Below are 21761 nucleotides of genomic sequence, written 5' to 3' on the forward strand. Positions count from 1 at the left end.
GAGACCCTGGTTGCTGCAGGAACCCTCCAATGCCAAAGTTAGAACAAGCACCATGGGTATGGTAAAACTGATGTTTATGCATACCTTCTACTATGTATAAGGTTCATATTTATAGTCCCCTATTGCTAATTACATGTATGGCAGTGAATCTGCCATACAGTCGCGTATCATCAAAGGAATCATCCTCAGCATCCAAGGCATCATCCTCCAAGTTAGTTTGGCTGAGGTTCTTTAGATCAAGCCGAACTGTTGGTTATAATCAGGGCTTATCCTTGAGGCCAAGATAATACTCATAATTGCTTGTTGGTCATAGTAACCAGATGTTGAAGCTGAGATCACTATTGATGGTTCGCACTGTTGAGGGTCAAATATTGCATATCAGACCCCAGTTATTGCTTAGATTTACGAACTTGATACTGTTTAATGGCCCGATTTAATCGTATTTGTGATGCAAGGTGTATTTACGAGCTTGGACTGAAACAAGGTACTAAAGTATGGATTTAACGCTCAGAATTCATAAAGGCAAGGGATGGACTCTAGGGACCAAGATTGACAGAGAAAAATAAGAAATTGAAGCTCAAGTGACTCGAAAATCAGCCAAAATGCGAAATCACAGGGTTTGCACCATTCATTTAGCTCGAAACTGCATACGTAAACTGAGGACCATAAATTAACCGTACATATAAAATTTCAGCCATTGGATCCTTATGAAAGTGGCTCAATGGACAGATCAACCCACAATTCATTGATTTTGGGCCCACCTGCTATCTGGATATGCCTCAAATTTGGTCCCAACTGTTAAAAAGATATAAGGAAAGAGATGGACGGAACGGATTTCTCAACATCATCATGAAGGACCCCACACTACATTGCATGTATATGGAGTACATATGACTGGACGTGCACTAGACTGGAGGCCCAATCAAAGTCGGTTTGACTTGACTTTCCAAAGCGAGAGAGAATCTCTCTCCTCCGTTTGCGGGAGTTGCATTGGGAGGGTGCGTGGCCCACCACCGTTGATCATGTAGTCCATCAGAACCGTCCATTCATCCCAGGGCGTCCAACAGACCGTACACAAGTGGTTTTTCAGACCCATCCACGAGTATGAATGAAAACAGTGCCAATGCATCTAATGGACGGCATGTTTAAAATTCAATGGGCCACACTTAACTTGATCCAAAACCAGCCATATTTACACTGTTTTTCGTTGGTAATCTAATGGTCGACGTGGATTTCTCCATCACTGTCAATCTGGGGCCCATCGACCATCACAGCGCGAAGCCGGAAACTCTGTTTCCCAACAGAGGTTGCGGTCCGTTCTTGTGGGCCACCATGGTCGATGATCCAAATAGTCGTGACTATCCATCAAGCTTAAAAGGGCCCCATAAACATTTAATAGATGGCTAAATTTTAAAATACATCAGAGATCGGTTTTCGATCGCCCAAACGGAAGACAGACGGTGGAAAGATTTGATTCGATGGACCGCATTAAACCTGAGAAAAAACACCCCTTTCATACTGAAATTATGAGAGGAATTTAATGGACGGGTCAAATTTCTCTGTTGACATTCATGGCCCCACCAAGTTTCAACGCAGGATGTTGTTGCGGGGTGCGATTCGTTTTCTGCGAAAGGAGGTCGGTTCTTCCACCGACTCCAGCTGTCCATGCACCACCTCTTTGTGTGGAAGCTTCAAGCAAATGACCTTTGGCTGTTATAAAAAGAAGAGAGAAGAAGATCAGCGGATCCTATCTATAAGCTTGGAGTGCAGGACAGAGAGTTGTTAGTTTAAAGTTTTAGTTGTTTCTTTTTTAAAAAAATAATAATTTTGGAGTGCTTCAGCCCTTATCATGTCAGGCTAAACCTCTTAGCTAGGGCTAAGAGGTAAAGTTGTAGCGTGATGAGAGACCTTTTTGCTTGTGCCTTTTGTTTAGACTGAACTCATGCTGATTTTATTTTAAATAAGGAAATGTTTTTAGTTTTTAACGGTCTATTATGACTAAAATTACAATGGATCTGCAATAGCTTTCAGCATGTTCCTTTCCTTTTTTATGTTTATGACGTCGGGAAGCCCCGTCGTTCGCTTAAGCTATTCATTGAGTTCGTGCTCGGCAATGGGGCGAGCTCATCTCCTCCCCTCTGCTTTGTGTTCTCTCTCAGTCGGTTACTTGATCAGTTCGATTTTCCCATAACAAAATTTAAGCCCGTTCAATAGCTAGGGCGGGCTCGGATTTCAAGGGCATTTTTGTCATATATCAACTATGATTGAGAAAATTGAATAACAACCTAATTGTTGTACAATAGTGGGTGGCTAGGCTAGGGCTGGACTCTGGCTTAGCTTGGGTGCAGGCCTGTTTGTCTTGGCTCATCCATAGGCCTGGACCAAGCTCGTGCATGTGTTCTACTTTTTTGGCCCAACTTGGACAGACCTCAGCCCATCTGTTGACGACTTTGCATTTGGGTGACAGCTCAACACTATTCTTAAAAAGAACTGATAAGTTACAGGGGCTGCACCGTTATTGGCCCTATAGGGCTTTTCTTGACACAAGATCTATTAAAGTAACAATAATTGTTATGAGAAAAATAGACCACGTATGAGGTCGGCTCGGGTAAGCTGCGCACTTCGTCTGGTTCAAGGACAAGCAACAGGGTATGTCCCTATGATGACCAAGGAGCTCCTTAATGGCCGACCATCTCCACTCAAGCTTGGATGAGAGTGGGCGTCAAGGTCCCAAGCTAACGAGCCTGTCCACGGCTCCATCCATTTCCAAGCTCCCACTAAGTTGTTGTGTTGGTTCTCCAGGGGTGCTCAGCTCCCTGTGCTCAAATGCGAGCAAACCAGTAGCTTGATCAAGAATAATTGCCCCGCCAACCGCAGCGCCCGACCCAGAGAGCTACCTTTGGACAACCATGGAGGTCTGTCCAACTGATTGGACCTTGGCCTTCTACTAAAATAGTTTCAGATCTTCACCAACTAAGCCTTATCTTCGCCGGAGATCACGCTAACGGTTGAGAAACGTATGCCTATGATTCAGGAAACATATCCACTCATGTAATCAACCCCTGTCCTATAAATTGAGGATCCATCCGCCTTGAGGTACAAAAAAAATCTCTCACCCAAACCCTTCAATACTAACATACTTAGATTCATAACCTGACTTAGACATCGGAGAGTCCCTTGCTTCAACCAGAGTCTCCTTTATTCTTTTCCTGTGCAGGTGTCTCAGGGACCGAGGAGGTGAACCAGTTCTTGCATCAACAACAATAACAACAATAATAATAATTTTATCTTCCTCAGTGCTACAGACACCTGTAGATGATTAGTTCTCATTTTCATAACTAATGGGTGTAGATGGGCTGGGCCAAGGGTTTCTTAAGCCAGGTCACAAGATAATATATCCAGGCTAAGGTCTGGCGGGCCATTGGCTTAGAAGCAAGGCAAGGCAAGGTCCCGGCCACACCACTAGTAGAGTATCCAGCCCTACAAACTGCATTTGCTGCTGGTGCTTTATGCATACCCAACGCCATTCTCAGCCCAACTATTTATCGAGCCTCAAAATTCATGCCCAGCCCAAACTAGTGGGCTTTCATCTTCGGCCCAAAAGAGGCTGTGTATTGGCTGGCGCTTTCACCCATACATGAACAACAGTCTCGGGCCTCCAAATGACTGACCCCATTGTTCTGGATCAATAGGTAAAATTCACACTGATGACAAGCCCATTGTTTTTTTTAAAGGGTGTGGACAATGCTTTCAAATATGGCTGCAACTGGCAAGCTTGGATTTGATTTGATCCCTAATCTTCGAACTTCTCGTACTAGATCTGTCAGGTCAGGCATACTCAAAATTTTGATTTTGTGCAGCCGGGTTAGCCCATTGCATTTGTGGCCGCTTCAAGAGGCATCTTCCTATTCTTTTCACGCTCAAATGGTATATCATACCAGAATTGGGCATTGACCTTGGCTACGTATCATGGTTTTAAGACATCTGACTATTCCCATGCCACTCGCCTGAGTCGATCAAACTCGATTGGACCCGATCCGCTTCAACACCACGAGTCACTTACACAATTCACCCCCAACCGGCCAAGTCCCCAACTGACTAAAGACTGAAGGAGTCAATCCGAGTCATTGAGCCTTTTAACCATGCAATGTACGGGTTGTGATATCAAATATATTTAGAAAACAGGACCGCGGATTTCCTGCGAAAGCCTTTCGCAGGATGTTTCTGCGCTAGGAACCCAGGTGGGGCCCACTGTGATGTTTGTGAAAAATCCTCCCCGTCCATTCCTTTTGTAAGTTCATTTTAGAATATGTTGCCAAAAATCAACCGTATCCAAAGCTCAAGTGAGCCAAAAAATTGATAATTAAACATTAACAGTTGAAATATTCATGGGGCCACAGAAGTTTTGAGTCATGCTAATATTTTTGTTTACAGTTCATCCCAATAAAAATGACGTTATTAACAGTATGGATGGCATCTAAACATCACTGTTGAACCCAGGAAGGTTTCAACAGTAGGAATTTTCCTAACCACATTTTCCTTGAGTACGACTCACTTGAGTTTTGGAAACAGTTCATTTTTGATAAAATGTCCTAAAATGAACTCCCAAAACAGATGGATGGGGAAGATTTCTCGCAAACATCACAGTGGACCCCACCTGGGTTCCCAGCACAAGAACTTCCTTTGAAAGGCTTTCGCAGGAAATCTGCGACCAGAAGACAGACAGATTTGCCTTGTCCAAGGGTAAGAAAGTGATGTAGAGCAGGTCACGGACACTTTCATGCCCAAGATGGACCAGAGAAGGCCGGATTAGAGGCTGAAGTGATCAAGACCGTCGGAACACTAATGCAAGCGTATAATATATGATTTTGGGTAGGAGAATCTACTTTAGCTGACCAACCCCATTACAACAGGTTGCCCACATCAAATCTGTGAGATTCCATCATTTCAAAAGTCCATTCTAATTTCAATTTTACCATTTATAGTAAGTTTTAGTTCAATCATAAATATTGATTCTTTGAGTTTTAGAATCCTGCCCAACATGGAAAGGAATTAGAAAATTTAGGCGAAAAATATGGTCAGGCCAAATTGGACACTCCCTATTTTTGGCCGAAAACGATGAAGTCTAATAGAAATAATGAACATTTATAAATAATAAATTTACTATTTATAATATAATAAGTTATGTTTTTAGAGAGTTTGAGTTGGAGTTTGATTCCAAAACTTCTTCCTAAGTTTGATTTTACTATTTAAAGGATTGTAAATTTATTTTTATTATTAATCAATTAATTTTCAAAATTTTAAGAATTTATTTCTATCTTTCCTAATGGATTCTCAAAGAATCTCCAAAAACATCAGATGAACTCTATAGATCCGGAGTGCGAGGAAGACAGTACTCGACCTCATCACAACCATACTGTGTCAGAACGTATCATTGATCTTCCACCAAAACTCATAGAGAGAGAGAATAACAGCATGCACCTTTCATTAAAAGGCATACGTGCACTTTGCACGTGCCAATAACTAGACATCACACCTACACGGAAGCTAAGTGCCATGCCAAACGTGGTTTTTTTTTTCCTTTTACTTTTCTTTTTCTTTTTCGGTCAGTATACTAAAATCATTTTACTTTCATTACCATGAAAACTACCATCAAAGTCCATCTAGGTCTTCACATGATCATGGCATGGGCACCCTCCCGCTGGCCATGCTTACTTGGGTAAGATGGACCTCTTGAGGGAGTAGGTTGTACTTTATACTGAGGTTCTCGAAGATCTGCTTCAGCTCAAAAACAAACTCCGACCTTCGGCTGTTCTTCTCCCCATAGTTCTGATGATTCATGGTGTGAAGGATGTACAGGCCGATCTTCATCTTGTTTACATCTTGGATCTCTTTCACTACCACCGAATGCTTCGATTGCCAATGCTTGGGCTTACTCTCTATATATCTGTACATGTAACAATAATTCTTAGCAAAATCAATAATTCTTAGCAAAATCCAAAGCCACTCTACATGTGCGGATTGAAATACTGTGACATTAACCTATCAGGTTTTTAGGTGGGCCATTGTAAAAACATTGCATAGATCCATAACCATATAACAAATCACGATTATGTATTTTTACATGTGACTAAGCACACATGTCATGCCATAGGCCAGATTGGCCAACCGGTTATCTAGGCATGTCCCATGTTTAGGACAGTTTGATTGTCCGACCAAGACCACTGATAATCCTCCCTTTCTTTTTTATTTAATTTGTATGTTTGGATACCAAAAAAAAAAAAAAAAAAAACAAAGAAATGGAGGGAATATGTGAGCTGTTGTATTGTTTGGATGGTAAAGAAATAGCAGATTCCACAAAGCAATTGTTGACTTTTTCTAATAATTATTATTCACTATCATAATATATAAGATACTTTTATTTAATAGACATGAGATTTTCAATAGCTATCCAAACAATAGTTCTAAAGATAGAATCTATGTTTCAACTCTGCATTTGGGTGACAGCTCAACACCATTCTTAAAAAGAACTGATGAGTTACGGGGCTGCACCGTTATTGGCCCTATAGGGCTTTTCTTGACAGAAGATCTATTTAAGTATCAATAATTGTTATGAGTAAAAATAGACCACATATGAGGTCGGCTCGGGTAAGCCGCGCACTTCGTCTGGTTCAAGGGCAAGCAACAAGGTATGTCCGTATGATGATCAAGGAGCTCCTTAACGGCCGACCATCTCCGCTCAAGCTTGGATGAGAGAGGGCACCGAGGTTCCAAGTTGTCGGGCCTATCCACGGCTCCATCCATTTCCAAGCTCCCTCCAAGCTCCTGTGTTGGTTCTCTAGGGGTGGCTGGCTCCCCGTGCTCAGATGCGAGTAGACCAGTAGCTTGATCAAGAATAATTGCCCTGCCAACCGTAGCACCCGACCCAGAGAGCTACCTTTGGACGACCATGGAGGTTAGTCCAACTGATCGGACCTTGGCCTTCTACTAAAATAGTTTCAGATCTTGACCAACTAAGCCTTATCTTCACTGGAGCTCACGCTAAGGGTTGAGAAACGTATGCCTATGATTCAAGAAACATATCCGCTCATGTAATCAACCCCTGTCCTATAAATTGAGGATCCATCCGCCGTGAGGTACAAAAAAAATCTCTCACACAAACCACTCAATACTAACATACTTAGATTCATAACTTGACTTAGACATCGGAGAGTCTTGCTTCAACCAGAGTCTCCTTTATTCTTTTCCTGTGCAGGTGTCTCAGGGACTGAGGAGGTGAACCAGTTCTTGCATCATCAACAACAACAACAACAATAATAATTTTATCTTCCTCAGTGGTACAGACACCTGTAGGTGATTAGTTCTCATTTTCATAACTAATGGGTGTAGATGGGCTGGGCCATGGGTTTCTTAAGCCAGGTCACCAGATCAATATCCAGGCTAAGGTCTGGCGGGCCATTGGCTTAGAAGCAAGGTAAGGCAAGGTCCCGGCCACACCACTAGTAGAGTATCCAGCCCTACAAATTGCATTTGCTGCTGTTGCTTTATGCATACCCAACGCCATTCTCAGCCCAACTATTTATCGAGCCTCAAAATTCATGCCCAGCCCAAACTAGTGGGCTTTCATCTTTCGCCCAAAGGAGGCTGTGTATTGGCTGGCGCTTTCACCCATACATGAACAACAGTCTCGGGCCTCCAAATGACTGACCCCATTGTTCTGGATCAATAGGTAAAATTCACACTGATGACAAGCCCATTGTTTTTTTTAAAGGGTGTGGACAATGCTTTCAAATATGGCTGCAACTGGCAAGCTTGGATTTGATTTGATCCCTAATCTTCGAACTTCTCGTACTAGATCTGTCAGGTCAGGCATACTCGAAATTTTGATTTTGTGCAGCCGGGTTAGCCCGTTGCTTTTGTGGCCGCTTCAAGAGGCATCTTCCTATTCTTTTCATGCTCAAATGGTATATCATACCAGAATTGGGCATTGATCTTGGCTACATATCATGGTTTTAAGACATCTGACTATTCCCATGCCACTCGCCTGAGCCGATCAAACTCGATTGGACCCGATCTGCTTCGACACCACGAGTCACCTACACAATTCACCCCCAACCGGCCAAGTTCCCAACTGACTAAAGACCGAAGGAGTCAATCCGAGTCATTGAGCCTTCTAACCATGCCATGTACGGGTTGTGATATTAAATATATTTAGAAAACAGGACCGCGGATTTCCTGCGAAAGCCTTTCGCAGGATGTTCCTGCTGGGAACCCAGGTGGGGCCCACTGTGATGTTTGTGAAAAATCCTCCCCGTCCATCCCTTTTTTGAGTTCATTTTAGGATATGTTGCCAAAAATCAACCATATCCAGAGCTCAAGTGAGCCAAAAAAGTGATAATTAAACATTCATAGTTGAAATACTCATGGGGCCATAGAAGTTTTGAGTCATGCTAATATTTTTGTTTACAGTTTATCCCAATAAGAATGACGTTATTAACAGTATGGATGACATCTAAACATCACTGTTGAACCTAGGAAGGTTTCAACGGTAGGAATTTTCCTAACCACATTTTCCTTAAGTACGACTCACTTGAGCTTTGGATACAGTTCATTTTTGATAAAATGTCCTAAAATGAACTCCCAAAACGGATGATTTCTCGCAAACATCTCAGTGGACCCCACCTGGGTTCCCAGCACAGGAACTTCCCCTGAAAGGCTTTCGCAGGAAATCCGCAACCAGAAAACAGACAGATTTGCCTTGTCCAAGGGTAAGAAAGTGATGTGGAGCACGTCACAGACACTTTCATGGCCAAGATGGACCAGAGAAGGTGGGATTAGAGGCTGAAGTGATCAAGACCGTGGGAACACTAATGCAAGCATATAATATATGATTTTGGGTAGGAGAATCTACTTTAGCTGACCAACCCCATTACAACAGGTTGCCCACATCAAATCTGTGAGATTCCATCATTTCAAAAGTGCATTCTAATTTCATTTTTACCATTTATAGTAAGTTTTAGTTCAATCATAAATATTGATTCTTTGAGTTTTCGAGTCGTGCCTAACATGAAAAGGAATTAGAAAATTTAGGCGAAAAATATGGTTAGGCCAAATTGGACACTCCCTATTTTTGGCCGAAAACCATGAAGTCTAATAGAAATAATGAACATTTATAAATAATAAATTTACTATTTATAATATAATAAGTTATGTTTTTAGAGAGTGTGAGTTGGAGTTTGATTCCAAAACTTCTTCCTAAGTTTGATTTCACTATTTAAAGGATTATAAATTTATTTTTATTATTAATCAATTAATTTTCAAAATTTTAAGAATTTATTTCTATCTTTCCTAATGGATTCTCAAAGAATCTCTAAAAACAGTAGACGAACTCTATAGATCCAGAGTGCGAGGAAGACAGTACTCGACCTCATCACATCCATCCTGTGTCAGAAAGTATCATTGATCTTCCACCAAAACTCATAGAGAGAGAGAGAGAATAACAGCATGCACCTTTCATTAAAAGGCATACGTGCACTTTGCACGTGCCAATAACTAGACATCACACCTACACGGAAGCTAAGAGCCATACCAAACGGGGTTTTTTTTTTTTTCCTTTTCCTTTTCTTTTTCGGTTAGTATACTAAAATCATTTTACTTTCATTACCATGAAAACTACCATCAAGGTCCATCTAGGTCTTCACATGATCATGGCATGGGCACCCTCCCGCTGGCCATGCTTACTTGGGTAAGATGGACCTCTTGAGGGAGTAGGTTGTACTTTATACTGAGGTTCTCGAATATCTGCTTCAGCTCAAAAACAAACTCCGACCTTCGGCTGTTCTTCTCCCCATAGTTCTGATGATTCATGGTGTGAAGGATGTGCAGGCCGATCTTCATCTTGTTTACATCTTGGATCTCTTTCACTACCACCGAATGCTTCGATTGCCAGTGCTTGGGCTTGCTCTCTATATATCTGTACACGCAACAATAATTATTGGCAAAATCCAAAGCCACTCTACATGCGCGGATTGAAATACTGTGACATTAACCTATCAGGTTTTTAGGTGGGCCATTGTAAAAACATTGCATAGATCCATAACCATATAACAAATCACGATTATGTATTTTTACATGTGACTATGCACACATGTCATGCCATAGGCCAGATTGGCCAACCGGTGGCATGTCCAATGTTTAGGACAGTTTGATTGTCCAACCAAGACCACTGATAACCCTCCCTTTCTTTTTTATTTAATTTGTATGTTTGGATACCAAAAAAAACCAAAGAAATGGAGGGAAAATGTGAGCTGTTGTATTGTTTGGATGCTAAAGAAATAGCAGATTCCACAAAGCAATTGTTGACTTTTTCTAATAATTACTATTCTCGATCATAATATATAAGGTACTTTTATTTAATAGATATGAGATTTTCACTTGCTATTCAAACAATAGTTCTAAAGATAGAATCTATGTTTCAATATTACTCACGGAAGTAATCATAGGATGATTATTACTTTTTATTTTTTATTTTTTTCTTAGATTCCATGTATCCAAGCATGCCCGTCATTGAAACTTTGATATGAAAAACAACTTTCTCTATTGTTAGTTAAAGACGTTTGGTGGACATCTAGCAGAGCTTCAAAACATGAATCTTCAAAAGTGCGTCTTGAAATGCATGTTAGGATTTCTACTTATGAATGGCCTCATATATGAGCTAGTTGACTCTTGTCAAACCCATGGCCACACAATTCCCCTGCCTAAAAATTAAATTTTACTATGAAACAAAGAAGGAAAAGGAAAATTCTTCCAAGAGAAGTTTGCTTACGCTTGAATAGCTTTCTTCATGGCACTAAATGTCTCGACTGAAGTTGAAACATCAATGGCAAATTCAATGCTGTCGGCCATTTCCGGACTCCTGTAGAAATTGCTGATAGGCTTCAGCAACAAAACTGCATTGGGGTAGTAAATCTTCTCATTGTCAAATCGAAGGAAAGTTGTCGTCAAGATATTCATCTCTTCCACCACCATCTACACGAGATCAGATTCACAAATGCAGCTTTCATTCAGAGAAAGAAATGTAGGAAAAAAGAGAAGGATAGAAAAGAGAAATCTTTGTTCTATACAAGCATAGAGCACAACTTGCATTCGCTCACAGCGAACGAAGAGTTGGTGCACCCATCATTCCTCACCATTTAAAGACAAGCAGCAGAAAATCTATGGAAATTTCAGAATTTGATTTTGAAATTCTATTTCGAAATGCATGCTAAGATTCACATCTGCTGTTGTTGCATGGTGAGAGCAATGTGAACGAACACAATCTTTTCCCTATGGTGTCTGACATGATCTGATTGATACACCTCTGCAATAATATAGCAATATGGACTTCTCTTAGGATTTTCTAAGTTTTGCCTAGAATCTTAGAATGCGTTTGGATGCACTATCAAACTAAATCACAATAATTGCTTTAATAAAGTGAAATAACCCAATTGTAGATCCCTTAGCTTTCCTATTGTGTGTATGGCCTCCAAATTGCTGTTATGTTACCTTCAAGTTGGAGTTAAAAAGGGAGGGAGCTGCAATTTAATGTTTCTTTTCTCAGCATTGATGCCAGGAAACATCACTGTTCTTTGTCGATTTCATCTTAATTAAACCGAATTTTCGCAATTCATTTAAATTGTGCATCCAAACTTAGCCTTACGGACTCGTAGCGGAAAAACCAATTAAATCCACAGTCAGATGGGTATAAGAGAAGTCCACGAGCCAGCATACACTCAATGATTATCCTACGCATAGCCATTGCATGGTTCACCTGGACGCCATCGATGACGCAGCGGTCCCCAACATCGAAAGGGTGCATGACGAAGACGAAGATGATGGATTCGAAGAGGGTCTTGCAGGTGTTGCCAAACATGAATCCAACAAGCAACAATTGGGACGTGATGACGAATATGACCTTTGTTGTGGCGAGTCCCATAACCAGCAGCGACACCACGACTATAATCACACTCACAACTGCGCTCGCTAGCTTATGCAGCTGCTGCACCGCTGTCTTTGTGTCATTCAAGGAGTGTGCCAGAGCTTTTCGCTCAACGTAAGCTCTAACCTGCTCCAATAAGTTATCAATGAACATTTTCCCATCATTGTGGAAAAATCATATAAAATACAGATTTAGGCTATCACTATGACTACATACTGAAAAAAAAAAATCAAGGATAAGGTTCGAGTCACGTCGAGTCCACGGGATAGTTAAGCCGATCCAACATGTCAAAAGGCCAGGCTTAGGCCAGTCCAATCCCAGCCCACAAAATAAACCCCATGCCTGAGCTGGCGGGCCACGATGGCCCAATACAAACAGGCCCCAGCCACTTTTTGAAGGATCCTGGCTGTTTATCCCCACATGGTATATGACAAAAATGCCCTTGAAACCCGTGACGAGCCAGGCTAATCTGGGTAGATGGGCTGTTAGAGACAACCCAATCCCAGCTGATTAATAAACTGACTAAAGTCTAAGCCTGGGCCGACCCACGGCCCAATATTTCAGCCTGCGCTAAAAGGCTGACGGGCCAGCCCAGCTCATCGACAGTAAGCGGGACGAATCTCCGACCTCAAAAGTCCATACATGCTACAATCCAATTGAGTTAGGGGATGTGGTGGTCCCTAAAACTGATCAGTTACAACGCTCAGCTCCTGACACGGATCACACGCGCCAACCTGATTGACACCGGATGAGTGTGGAGGGTACGTTCTTGCATTCTCATCTGGTGTGGCCTTTCACAAAATTTCCAAGACCACATATGCTAAGGTGGTACAATGACAAATATCTAATGCTTGATGAAGAAAACCTCTAACGGCCCAACCAACATTTGACGGCTATGATTCAACGGGGTTTTCCACACCATCAGTGGAAGCAGATCATCATGGGAATTATAAAAGGCATGAAACGTACCACCCAATTCCGGAAAGCTGACTTTTTGATCTTGCCAGTCTCCATAGCCCCCTCAAAGAGAGGGAATATGGTGTGCACCTCATCCTTTTTTAAGAACCTCAGCAGATCATCCTCTTCTATGTACCTGCATTTAACATACATGATGAAAATTAGATGGAGGATATGAGTAAGTAGGTGTGGCAATGTGCTAGGTTTGGGTTAGCCAGGCTAGCCCAGAACTTAAGGTCCGAGGCCTGAGTTCAGCCCAAGCCCTGATGCCCCTAGCAAAGTAGGCCCAATCAAAAAAAATTGGTTGGGCACGTAAAGTTGATATATTCTACCCAAAATATAAGATAGTTTGGTAAGCGATTTGGACGGCCTGGATAGCCTTCAACTGTACCATATACGGAAAAGGATTAGACATGCTTGCTACAAATGACTAATTTGCCCTACATGAAAGTGACAATTTCGGACGCGGATTGCATCCTACCCCCGTCCGTCTCTTCCCACGAACGGGCAGTTTCGTGTGCGGCCCACCATGATGTATCCGTTTACCCATGCAGTCCATCCCTTCTCTTAGATCATTTTAGTATATGCACAAAAATAGGCAGATCCAACGCTCCAGTGGACCACATGAGCTTGGATTGCATTAAATGCAAGAGTAATCTATGGTGTGGTCCATTTGAGCGTTGGAGGTGCATCTTTTTTGTACATATAACTTAAAATGGTCTGAGAAATGAAATGGACGGCATGGATAAATAAATACATTACGGTGAGCCCACCCACAGAACTGCGCGTTCGTGGTTAGAGACTGGCAATTTCAGAGCAGACATGAGAGGCATCTGTGGGGGTACTGCTGAGAGATCCCGAGTCAAAAAAAAAAAAGTACCGTTACAAAAACATAAGGTCGATACTTTCTGTCGCAAAAGCATTCGTTTGTTGGGAATGGGGAAAAGGATAGAAACGCCCGTTCCCATAGGATTGAGACTTCTCATGCAGTCTGCCGTGAAAACCTCTCGAGGCTACCGTAATGCTTGACAAGGCATCCCACCTACCTATCCATGAAGTCACCCAAACTCGGATGATTTAAAAATACAAATATAAGCAAGATCCAATCCTACTGCGGCCCAAGAAATTTTCAACGGGGTGTGGTCCACGTGAGCTTTAGCTCTGCATCATTTTTGGGCCCATTGTGATGCATGGGTTTTATCCACACCATTCATCCATTTTTCAACCTGGTTTTAAGGTATAAGCTTAAAAACGAGGAAGATTTGAGGCACATGTCGAACACAGTGAGAACTGAATGCTCACCATTAAAAATCTGTTGGGCAGCAAAAGTTTTGATCAAGCTGATATTTATGTTTTCGCGTTATCCACATCTATATGACTTCACAGACAGGGTGGACGACAAGTAAACATTATTGTGGGCCCAACGAAGGTTTCAACGGTGGGTGTCATTGTCACCGTTGCTTCTTGTGATGTGGTTTAATTGAGCATTGAATTTGCCTCATTTTTTGGCTCATACCTAGAAATTATCTGGAAAAATGGATGAACAGTGTGGATAAAACCCATAAATCATGGTGGGCCCCAAAGAGCCCGTTCATGAATCGAGTCTTGTCCAAGTGGGGTCGGACGCAATTGGCTTCCGTTTTGAAATTAAGTTCGGTCCGATAAGTACTCCAGTGTCGTTGTTTGAGGTGGCCCAATAAAACATCACCATATTGGGTGAACCACACCAAATCCGTTCCCCACCCGTACAGATACACATAGGTCCATATATAAGTGAGTCTCCCGTGCCCATCTCATGAAATTGGAGGGATCCACCTGCCTGTCGAATTGTCACATCCCATCGTTTCCACAAATGGGAGTGAATAGTCAACAAAAGGCAGATGGTGCGATTCAGTAGATGGAGCAGCAACTCTAGACCGACCCCGATTGCGAAGTGAGCCTGACTCAATGGATGTAGCAGCAACAATGGATGGACGCCGATTGTGCAGTGACCCTGACCCATGACTCGGATTTGGTGGTGAGTAGCTTACCACCTGCGCCTCAGTGGTAAAATGACGTGGCGAGACTTGATTATATGCAGACAGATATGCTGCTGCTGCTGCTGCTGCCAGCCATCTTTGACAACCTAGAGCCCCACCAATCAAACCCCAGGTGCTCCTCACTACCCGTTCCGCGTCTCCCAAATAACATGGGACATCCTTGGTATCTGACGGAGTGGAATTTGATTGAGCAGCGTGCTGCTATCAGATATCAGTGGGGTGGGCGCATAAATCATCACTTTTTTGGCAAGATCCATCTTAACTACCGCCCTTGTTTGGTCACTTTTTTGGTTTTAATGTTAGTTCACTGCACAATCTGTACATCATTTATCCATTGCGCAAGATTACTTTAAGGCATGATGATAAAGAGAGGCATATCCAAAGCTCAAGTGGACTACACATTACACAATCGAAATCCATAAAGACTGAACGCTACTATTTAAAAATTCTTAAGAGCCATTGAAGTTTTGGATCAAGTTGATATTTGTGTTTTCCCTTGGTCTAGGTCCATGTAACCTTATAGCAAGTTGGATGGCATGTAAGCATTGTGGTTGGCACTCAAAAGGTTTCAATGGTGGGTGTAAATTGTAATTATGCCCGCTGCTTTTTGCGGTGATGTCTGGGCTTTTGATTGCATCGTTTATGGGCTCATGCCCTAAAATAATCTCTAAAAATTAGACTGCCTAGATACAACACATACTTCATGGTGGGGCCCACATGAACTTTGCCACATCTACACCACGACGATCCCCTTCCCCTTAGCCAGGGGCATGTGATCGGTTCCAATCCTACAGGCAAGTGTAAGTAGCTCACTCTCCTCCAATCCAACAGGTAAAGCGGAAGCAATTCGTGGATTGCGGCTGCAAGGGTTTCATGCAGTACTAAGGATCAGTTAAGCCCACGGTATCCACACCATCCAAAAGAAACAGTGGGATTGAACTCTTCACAATTAAAAACTATGGCCGTGTACGGCCTCATTGAGTTTTGGATTCTCCCGATTTTTTCATCTGATGCCCTAAAATGATCTCAAAAAACGGATTGACAGGGTGGATTTTTGAGTAACATCATGGTGTCCCCACGTAGCATCCCAGCGAACTTCCAGCGAAAGGCTTTCGCAGGAAATCCGCGTCCGGTCACATCAGTCGGCCTCACGTGCGTATTGAGTTTGGACCACTGGTCAATTTCTAAAGCACTGTTTTAAAAGTATGGCCCCCCCGAAGATCGTGTCAGCCGATTCCTAGTTTCCTACAGATATGGCACCTGCGTACGGCGGATCACCTAATTCGGTAGTCCGCCAATCTAAAGAAGATCGATCAGCTAATTCGGTAGTCCGGCAATCCAACAAATGGAATCCTACTCTCCCACTCTTGCCAATGTGGCAAAAATGTGAGAAAATCGGGATCGCTCATCAGGTAGCTCTCGTTATGCATTATCCCCAAGTTCAGCCTGGTCCGGCATCAGAAGGCTTAGACATTCACGTGAAATGGTGACCGTTCGATAATTTCCGCTACCGTCCGTTTTTTCATGTGAAATGTCGCCCGCCTTCTAATCAGACTGGCACGATCTTATCCGAGCATATTAGTGCCCGCAGGATGAACGAACCAGATCTGGCTCGCACGCGCCACAATATAAGATTGGCACGTACGAGGACAGAGAGCAACGATTCAGCTACACTTACTTCTCGCCGTCCCTGGCCACGTTCTTGAAGATCCTCTGTGCGCAGATTCGGGCCTCCCACTCGCTCGTGATCTCCCCCTCCGTCTCCCGAAACTCCTCCATCGTCCGATCAACCGTCCTCGAGATCGTGGACAGCCCCGACGACATCACGTGGCTGACGAGCCTCCTCAGGCTCCATCCTGACGCGTTGTCCCGGCTCAGCCTCTTCAACCGCTCCATATCGATCCGCCGCGACGCACCCAGCCCACCGTCCTTCCTCCTGGAAAGCCGAGCCGGGAGCGTCTTCGACCGCGTCATCCTCGTCCCCCAGTCCGCCATGCGCGCCACGTCATCGAGCGGGGGTCCGGAGAGGGTCTCGAGGATGTAGTGGTGGAATACGCTCTCCTTCATCCGATCGAAGAAAGTGGCCACGTGGAAGGACGAGGCGAGCACCTTGACGAGCAGGATCTTGATGAGCCAGATGATGGCCCCGATCATGACGGCTATGAGAGCTCGCCACACCTTATCGAGAAGGTGGTGGTGCTTGGGCCTCTTCATGGCCTTGATCTCGTGGTTGAACATGAGGAACCAGGACAGCAGCACGAGGCCGAGCCAGACACAGTTCTGCACGCTTTTCCGGAGCCCGTACACGAAGTAGAGGACCTTCTCCCGCAGCATGAAATTCCGCTCGATGACGAAGACGGTGAGGCCCACTAGCCATCCAGACACGAGGCGGCCCGAAAAGGTGACGAGGATGATCAGGCACCATTTCCAGATCTTGATATCCCCGAGGGTTTTGTCCTTGATCGGGTCCACCGTGAAACTGCAGATGAGGCAGACCATGATCAGGACCAGGGCCACGAACTCGAAGATGGCCCGCCGTCCGATCTTACGCTTCTTCTTGTCGTACCTGTCGTTGAGCTTCTCGTAGTCTTCTTTCGAGATATCTTCTTCTCCCTCCGACTCGGAGTCGGAGGAATTGAAGGGCTTGTTGGGCTCGAGTTCTTCGGATACGGGTATGGTAGATTTCAAGGGGTTCGGGTGGTTTAGCTCCACGAAGCGGGCTTTGGGCTTGGAGAAGTTGAGGCGTCGGAGGGTGCAAGTCGTTGTGGTGGTTGGATCGATGGGGTCAAGGGTATATTCGGTAGATTGTTTGGGTTTGGGGGTTGTCTGGTCCATGACGAGAATGACCTGGTCTGGAACAGGTTTTTCTTTCTCTGCGTTTTGCATTTCGATGAGAAAGGGAGGGAAAGAGAGAGAGGGGAATGAGTAACGAGGGAGGACCGTTGCGAAGCGAAGCCGCTTATAAAAGCAGAGAAATAAATTTATACTCTTGCACAGTATGAAGGATGATACGCAGTCACTGAGAAATTACTTACTTAGAATATAAATAATTCAAAATAAACCGTCCAAATTATAAAAATAATTTTATATCTACTAAGTAAAACATTTCTCTTAATATTAGATTTCTAGACATATGCTGAACAGTTAGAAATGAAAATATTCAATGGTCTTATCTCAAAAAAACAACCGTCCAAGAATCGGAGGTTAGGATTGTTCAATAAACGTGAATTTTATCATGGAACTTAAATAGATTGGTTTCTGTAACTTAGACGGTTTAATTTGGATTAACATAATCCGAATTTACCATTTCTAAGTGACTGAGTATAAAGTGCCATAGACAGTCAGAGTATCGAATAACTCCCCATAATACCGGCGTTGGTGGTGGGGCTGCGGGAGAATTGCTTACAACTGTCAATAAAAGGGAAGCGATTGCGTCCTACCCCGCTGGACAATAATCCGTGCATGCAGGACTCCAGGGGGGGCACGATAATGTATGGGTTTCATCCAAGCCGTCCATATATTTTTTTCAGATCACTTTAGGTAATAAAGACAAAATTAAGGAAAATCCAATATTCAAGTGGATCACACAGTGGGGTATTGAACGCCTACCATTAAAAACTTCTTGAGAACCACAAGTCCATCCATATATGTCTCTATGTGACCTTATTAACAGTTTGGATGTCAAATAAACACGACGGTGGTCCCTAGTAAGGTTTTTACCGAGTTTCATTAATACCGCTGCTTCCTTTGGTGCGGTGAACCTGATCGACTGAAATGATCCGGAATAATGGATAGACGGCGTGGTTAAAACACGTGCATCAGGGTTCCACAGAGCCTTTGCCGTCCGAAGAGATACTGAAAAGGTAAATCGTAGTACACGCACCAATATAATCTTCTTGTGAGGAATCGAGGCCATCATGTATGCGTGCCACATCATTAGCAAGCAAGCTCTACCTTATGAATTACTCAAAACTACAGGTTAAGTCGTCCTTTGCTCAAGTGAAAATTCTACAGGAAGCAGAGGCACCGTCTTTAGGTCTATGAGAATTGGCAGTGCGGACCACACACCAGTGTGATGTTTATTTCCCATCCAACTTGAATAAAAGGAAAACGTATATAAATTTTAACTTAATCTAAAACCTTTGTAGCTCACAAGACATTAATGGTGGGCAATCAATCCATATGCTTTTTAGTTGTGGGTACTCTGTTTGGGCTCATACCCTAAAATGAGCTGGCATCAATATAACACATACATTAAAATGGGCTGCAATAGCTTAGTGATGCTGGATTCCCCTACAAATTGATCCCCACTTTTTCTCGAATAATGCAATTCCTTTGAAATATAATATGTAATAAACCCATGACAGAGCTGCGCAAGCATACCTCAAGGCAGCATTTGACCTTTTGATACAAACAAATTAGAAACTGATTTTTTTAACTTGGGCTTCGCTATGCCCGGACATATTGCAGTACGTTGCATATGGGACTTTAGCCATTGTATCTATGTTATATTTCAGTCACCAAAACTTTTCTTACTAAGAGTCCTCCTTTGTTTCATGGAAAGATAACACATACAAATAAAATCTATTAGTTGGATAATTTCAACCCAGTGATAATTTTGCTAATTTCTCTCAACATTCAACGTAAACTTTTCATAATCAAAGTGTTAAAACATATAAATCCAAGTGATTTTTTGGGTACCCCATATAAAATGATCCCAATCAAACAAATACCTTGGATCATTTGTGAAAAAAAAATAAAAAAATCAAATCCAACAGCTGAAGTCCCACGTATCTATTGCAATGTGTCTAAGGGCCCGATCTGAGGAAGGATGGTGCATGACGTACAAATGGAGGAATCCTAGTTGCCCGTGGGATGTTTCAGACGATTGAATGCTTCTTGGGAGGAAATGAAGCAAGCAGGGCACAAAATCTTGTATGCTCATCCGTTCGCTCAGCCATGGATATAGCACAAACAAATATCAAGCGGTCAGGTAACACCATCAATGGGATTATCCTAACTATTGGGGGGAAAATCTGACAAGTTAATAAGTCAGCTTATGGAATAGACCAACTCTACTGTCATGGCCTGGACTCTCTAGGTTGGCTACTAATCAGGTTTAGATGTCCCGAGCCAAAAGGTGAGACCACCAAGGAGGCCGATGCACCTTTAAGGACAATCAAAGGGCCTTTCAGAGGTCATTTAATATCGTCCCAATCTCTAGGTCGGCTACTGATCAGGTATGGGCCAACTAGGCCTTGGTCCGACTCAAGTCCGACCTACCCTCTTGGTCGGCCACAGGTCGGCCTCGGTCAACAATAGGTCGATCACGGATTGACCGTGCCGAGGGGTGTACACGAGTCGATATGAGTCGAACTGGGCTCAACTCGGCCCGGTCACCAGCCAAACCCAGCTCGAACTCGGCTCAGCCCGGTCACCGGGCCAACTTGTTTAGCTCGAACTCGGCCCGATCAACAATCGAGTGAGTTCGAGCTAGTTTCAGATCTTACAGCAAGTTCATGGGAAGGGCTTTGGCAGGTAATCCGCGTCCCATTACAAGGCCCTCGATCAACGGTTTAGATAGTTGAACTATAAACTCCACAAAAAATCTAACTAGTTGGGACATTGTAATTCCTTTTTCTATTTGAATGAATTTAGGTCATTCAAGTTATACGTCTATGAGGTGGATGAGTCACTGTCACTTCAAAGATGAGCAGTGAACTATCCCAAAAGGGTAAAGAGGAAAGGGATGGGTAGGGTTTTGAATATATATATATATACATCACTCAAACACAACCCGACCCGGTCGAGTCGGGTTTTGGACTGGGACCTATTCGAACTCGGCCCGAACTCAGTTTCAAGCTGAAGAAAATGGTCTGTCCCGACCTAAACTCAGTTACGAGTCGGGCAAAGTCGAGCGAGTTAACAGGGCTAGCCCGGTTCGTGTACAGCCCTAACCATGCCCTACCTAATAGCCGATTAAGGGTCGGTCATCCTCAGTCAATCATAACATGGTCAGCGCGCGAATTGGCCAGCATGAGCCACTTGGATATACCAACTCTACAAGGTTAGTCGACAAGTAGGAAGTGAATCCTGGTACAACAAACCGAGCCCCAACGACTGTTTTCATCTGGATACTTGTCGTCACGTTCAACCCGTAGCCGAGCCAAGGACTTGGCCCGATATTGAAGATCCATCCTCCATGATCCTCGGAGGATAATCTCTAATCTCGGAATTCTATGAGATCAAAGATCTTAGGATCATCTTGGAAAACGATCAATCCCCCTCCCGGGAAGGATCCTGCAACCGTGGGATCACATCTCCTCTATAAATAGGAGACGCCTAATGGTGAAAGGTACACAGATTCATATCCTCATCTTAAACCTCCATGAAACTATTAGATCCAGATTTCAGGCCTGACTTTAGCATCGGAGGGTCCCCCACATTAGTCAAGGTCTCCTTTGTCCTCTTCCTATGCAGGGGCTTCGAGTAGCTAGAGGGGTGAGCTAGAAACTGCATCAACACTAACCATACGTTTGGTGGGTATCATATGGACGGTTAGAGTGGAGATAGTCAGGAATCCAAAATCCCGATCAATATCATTTACAGGCTGCACTCAATTCGTGATGGCCCACAAATATCATAGTTGGGAGTTGGAAGTTATGAACACGTCATGCATTAATTCAAACTAAACCAACCGAAAATTAGACATATATAAGGTTCAAACGAAAATGCTTACTGTCATGAAATCTTATCAAGTGTTGTAGAAGTTTTGGAACAAGTTGAAA

The 21761-nt window shown here is 43.3% G+C and overlaps 1 protein-coding gene across 1 annotated transcript; it reads right to left on the reverse strand.

Moving 5' to 3' along the window:
* Positions 1-9620: 9620 nt before the first annotated feature.
* Positions 9621-17900, reverse strand: LOC131233589 (mechanosensitive ion channel protein 10-like). Its single transcript, XM_058230363.1, has 5 exons — positions 16652-17900; positions 12947-13070; positions 11810-12103; positions 10826-11028; positions 9621-9973 (listed from the first exon to the last, which is right to left on the reverse strand). Exons 1-5 carry the CDS (start codon positions 17857-17859, stop codon positions 9706-9708), a joined length of 2097 nt encoding a protein of 698 aa, XP_058086346.1. The 5' UTR covers positions 17860-17900; the 3' UTR covers positions 9621-9705.
* Between the last annotated feature and the right edge of the window lie 3861 nt (positions 17901-21761).

The sequence above is a fragment of the Magnolia sinica genome, chromosome 18 (assembly GCF_029962835.1).
Source record: "Magnolia sinica isolate HGM2019 chromosome 18, MsV1, whole genome shotgun sequence".
NCBI classification, from domain to species: Eukaryota; Viridiplantae; Streptophyta; class Magnoliopsida; order Magnoliales; family Magnoliaceae; genus Magnolia; species Magnolia sinica.

Excerpts from the sequence above, each read along its gene's own strand:
- LOC131233589 (XM_058230363.1), bottom strand. The coding sequence starts at position 17,859 with ATGCAAAACGCAGAGAAAGAAAAACCTGTTCCAGACCAGGTCATTCTC. Across the intron at positions 12,104-12,946 it reads CAGCTTTCCGGAATTGGGTG|GTTAGAGCTTACGTTGAGCG; the intron begins GTACGTTTCATG and ends TTATTGGAGCAG. Across the intron at positions 11,029-11,809 it reads GCGTCATCGATGGCGTCCAG|ATGGTGGTGGAAGAGATGAA; the intron begins GTGAACCATGCA and ends GATCTCGTGTAG.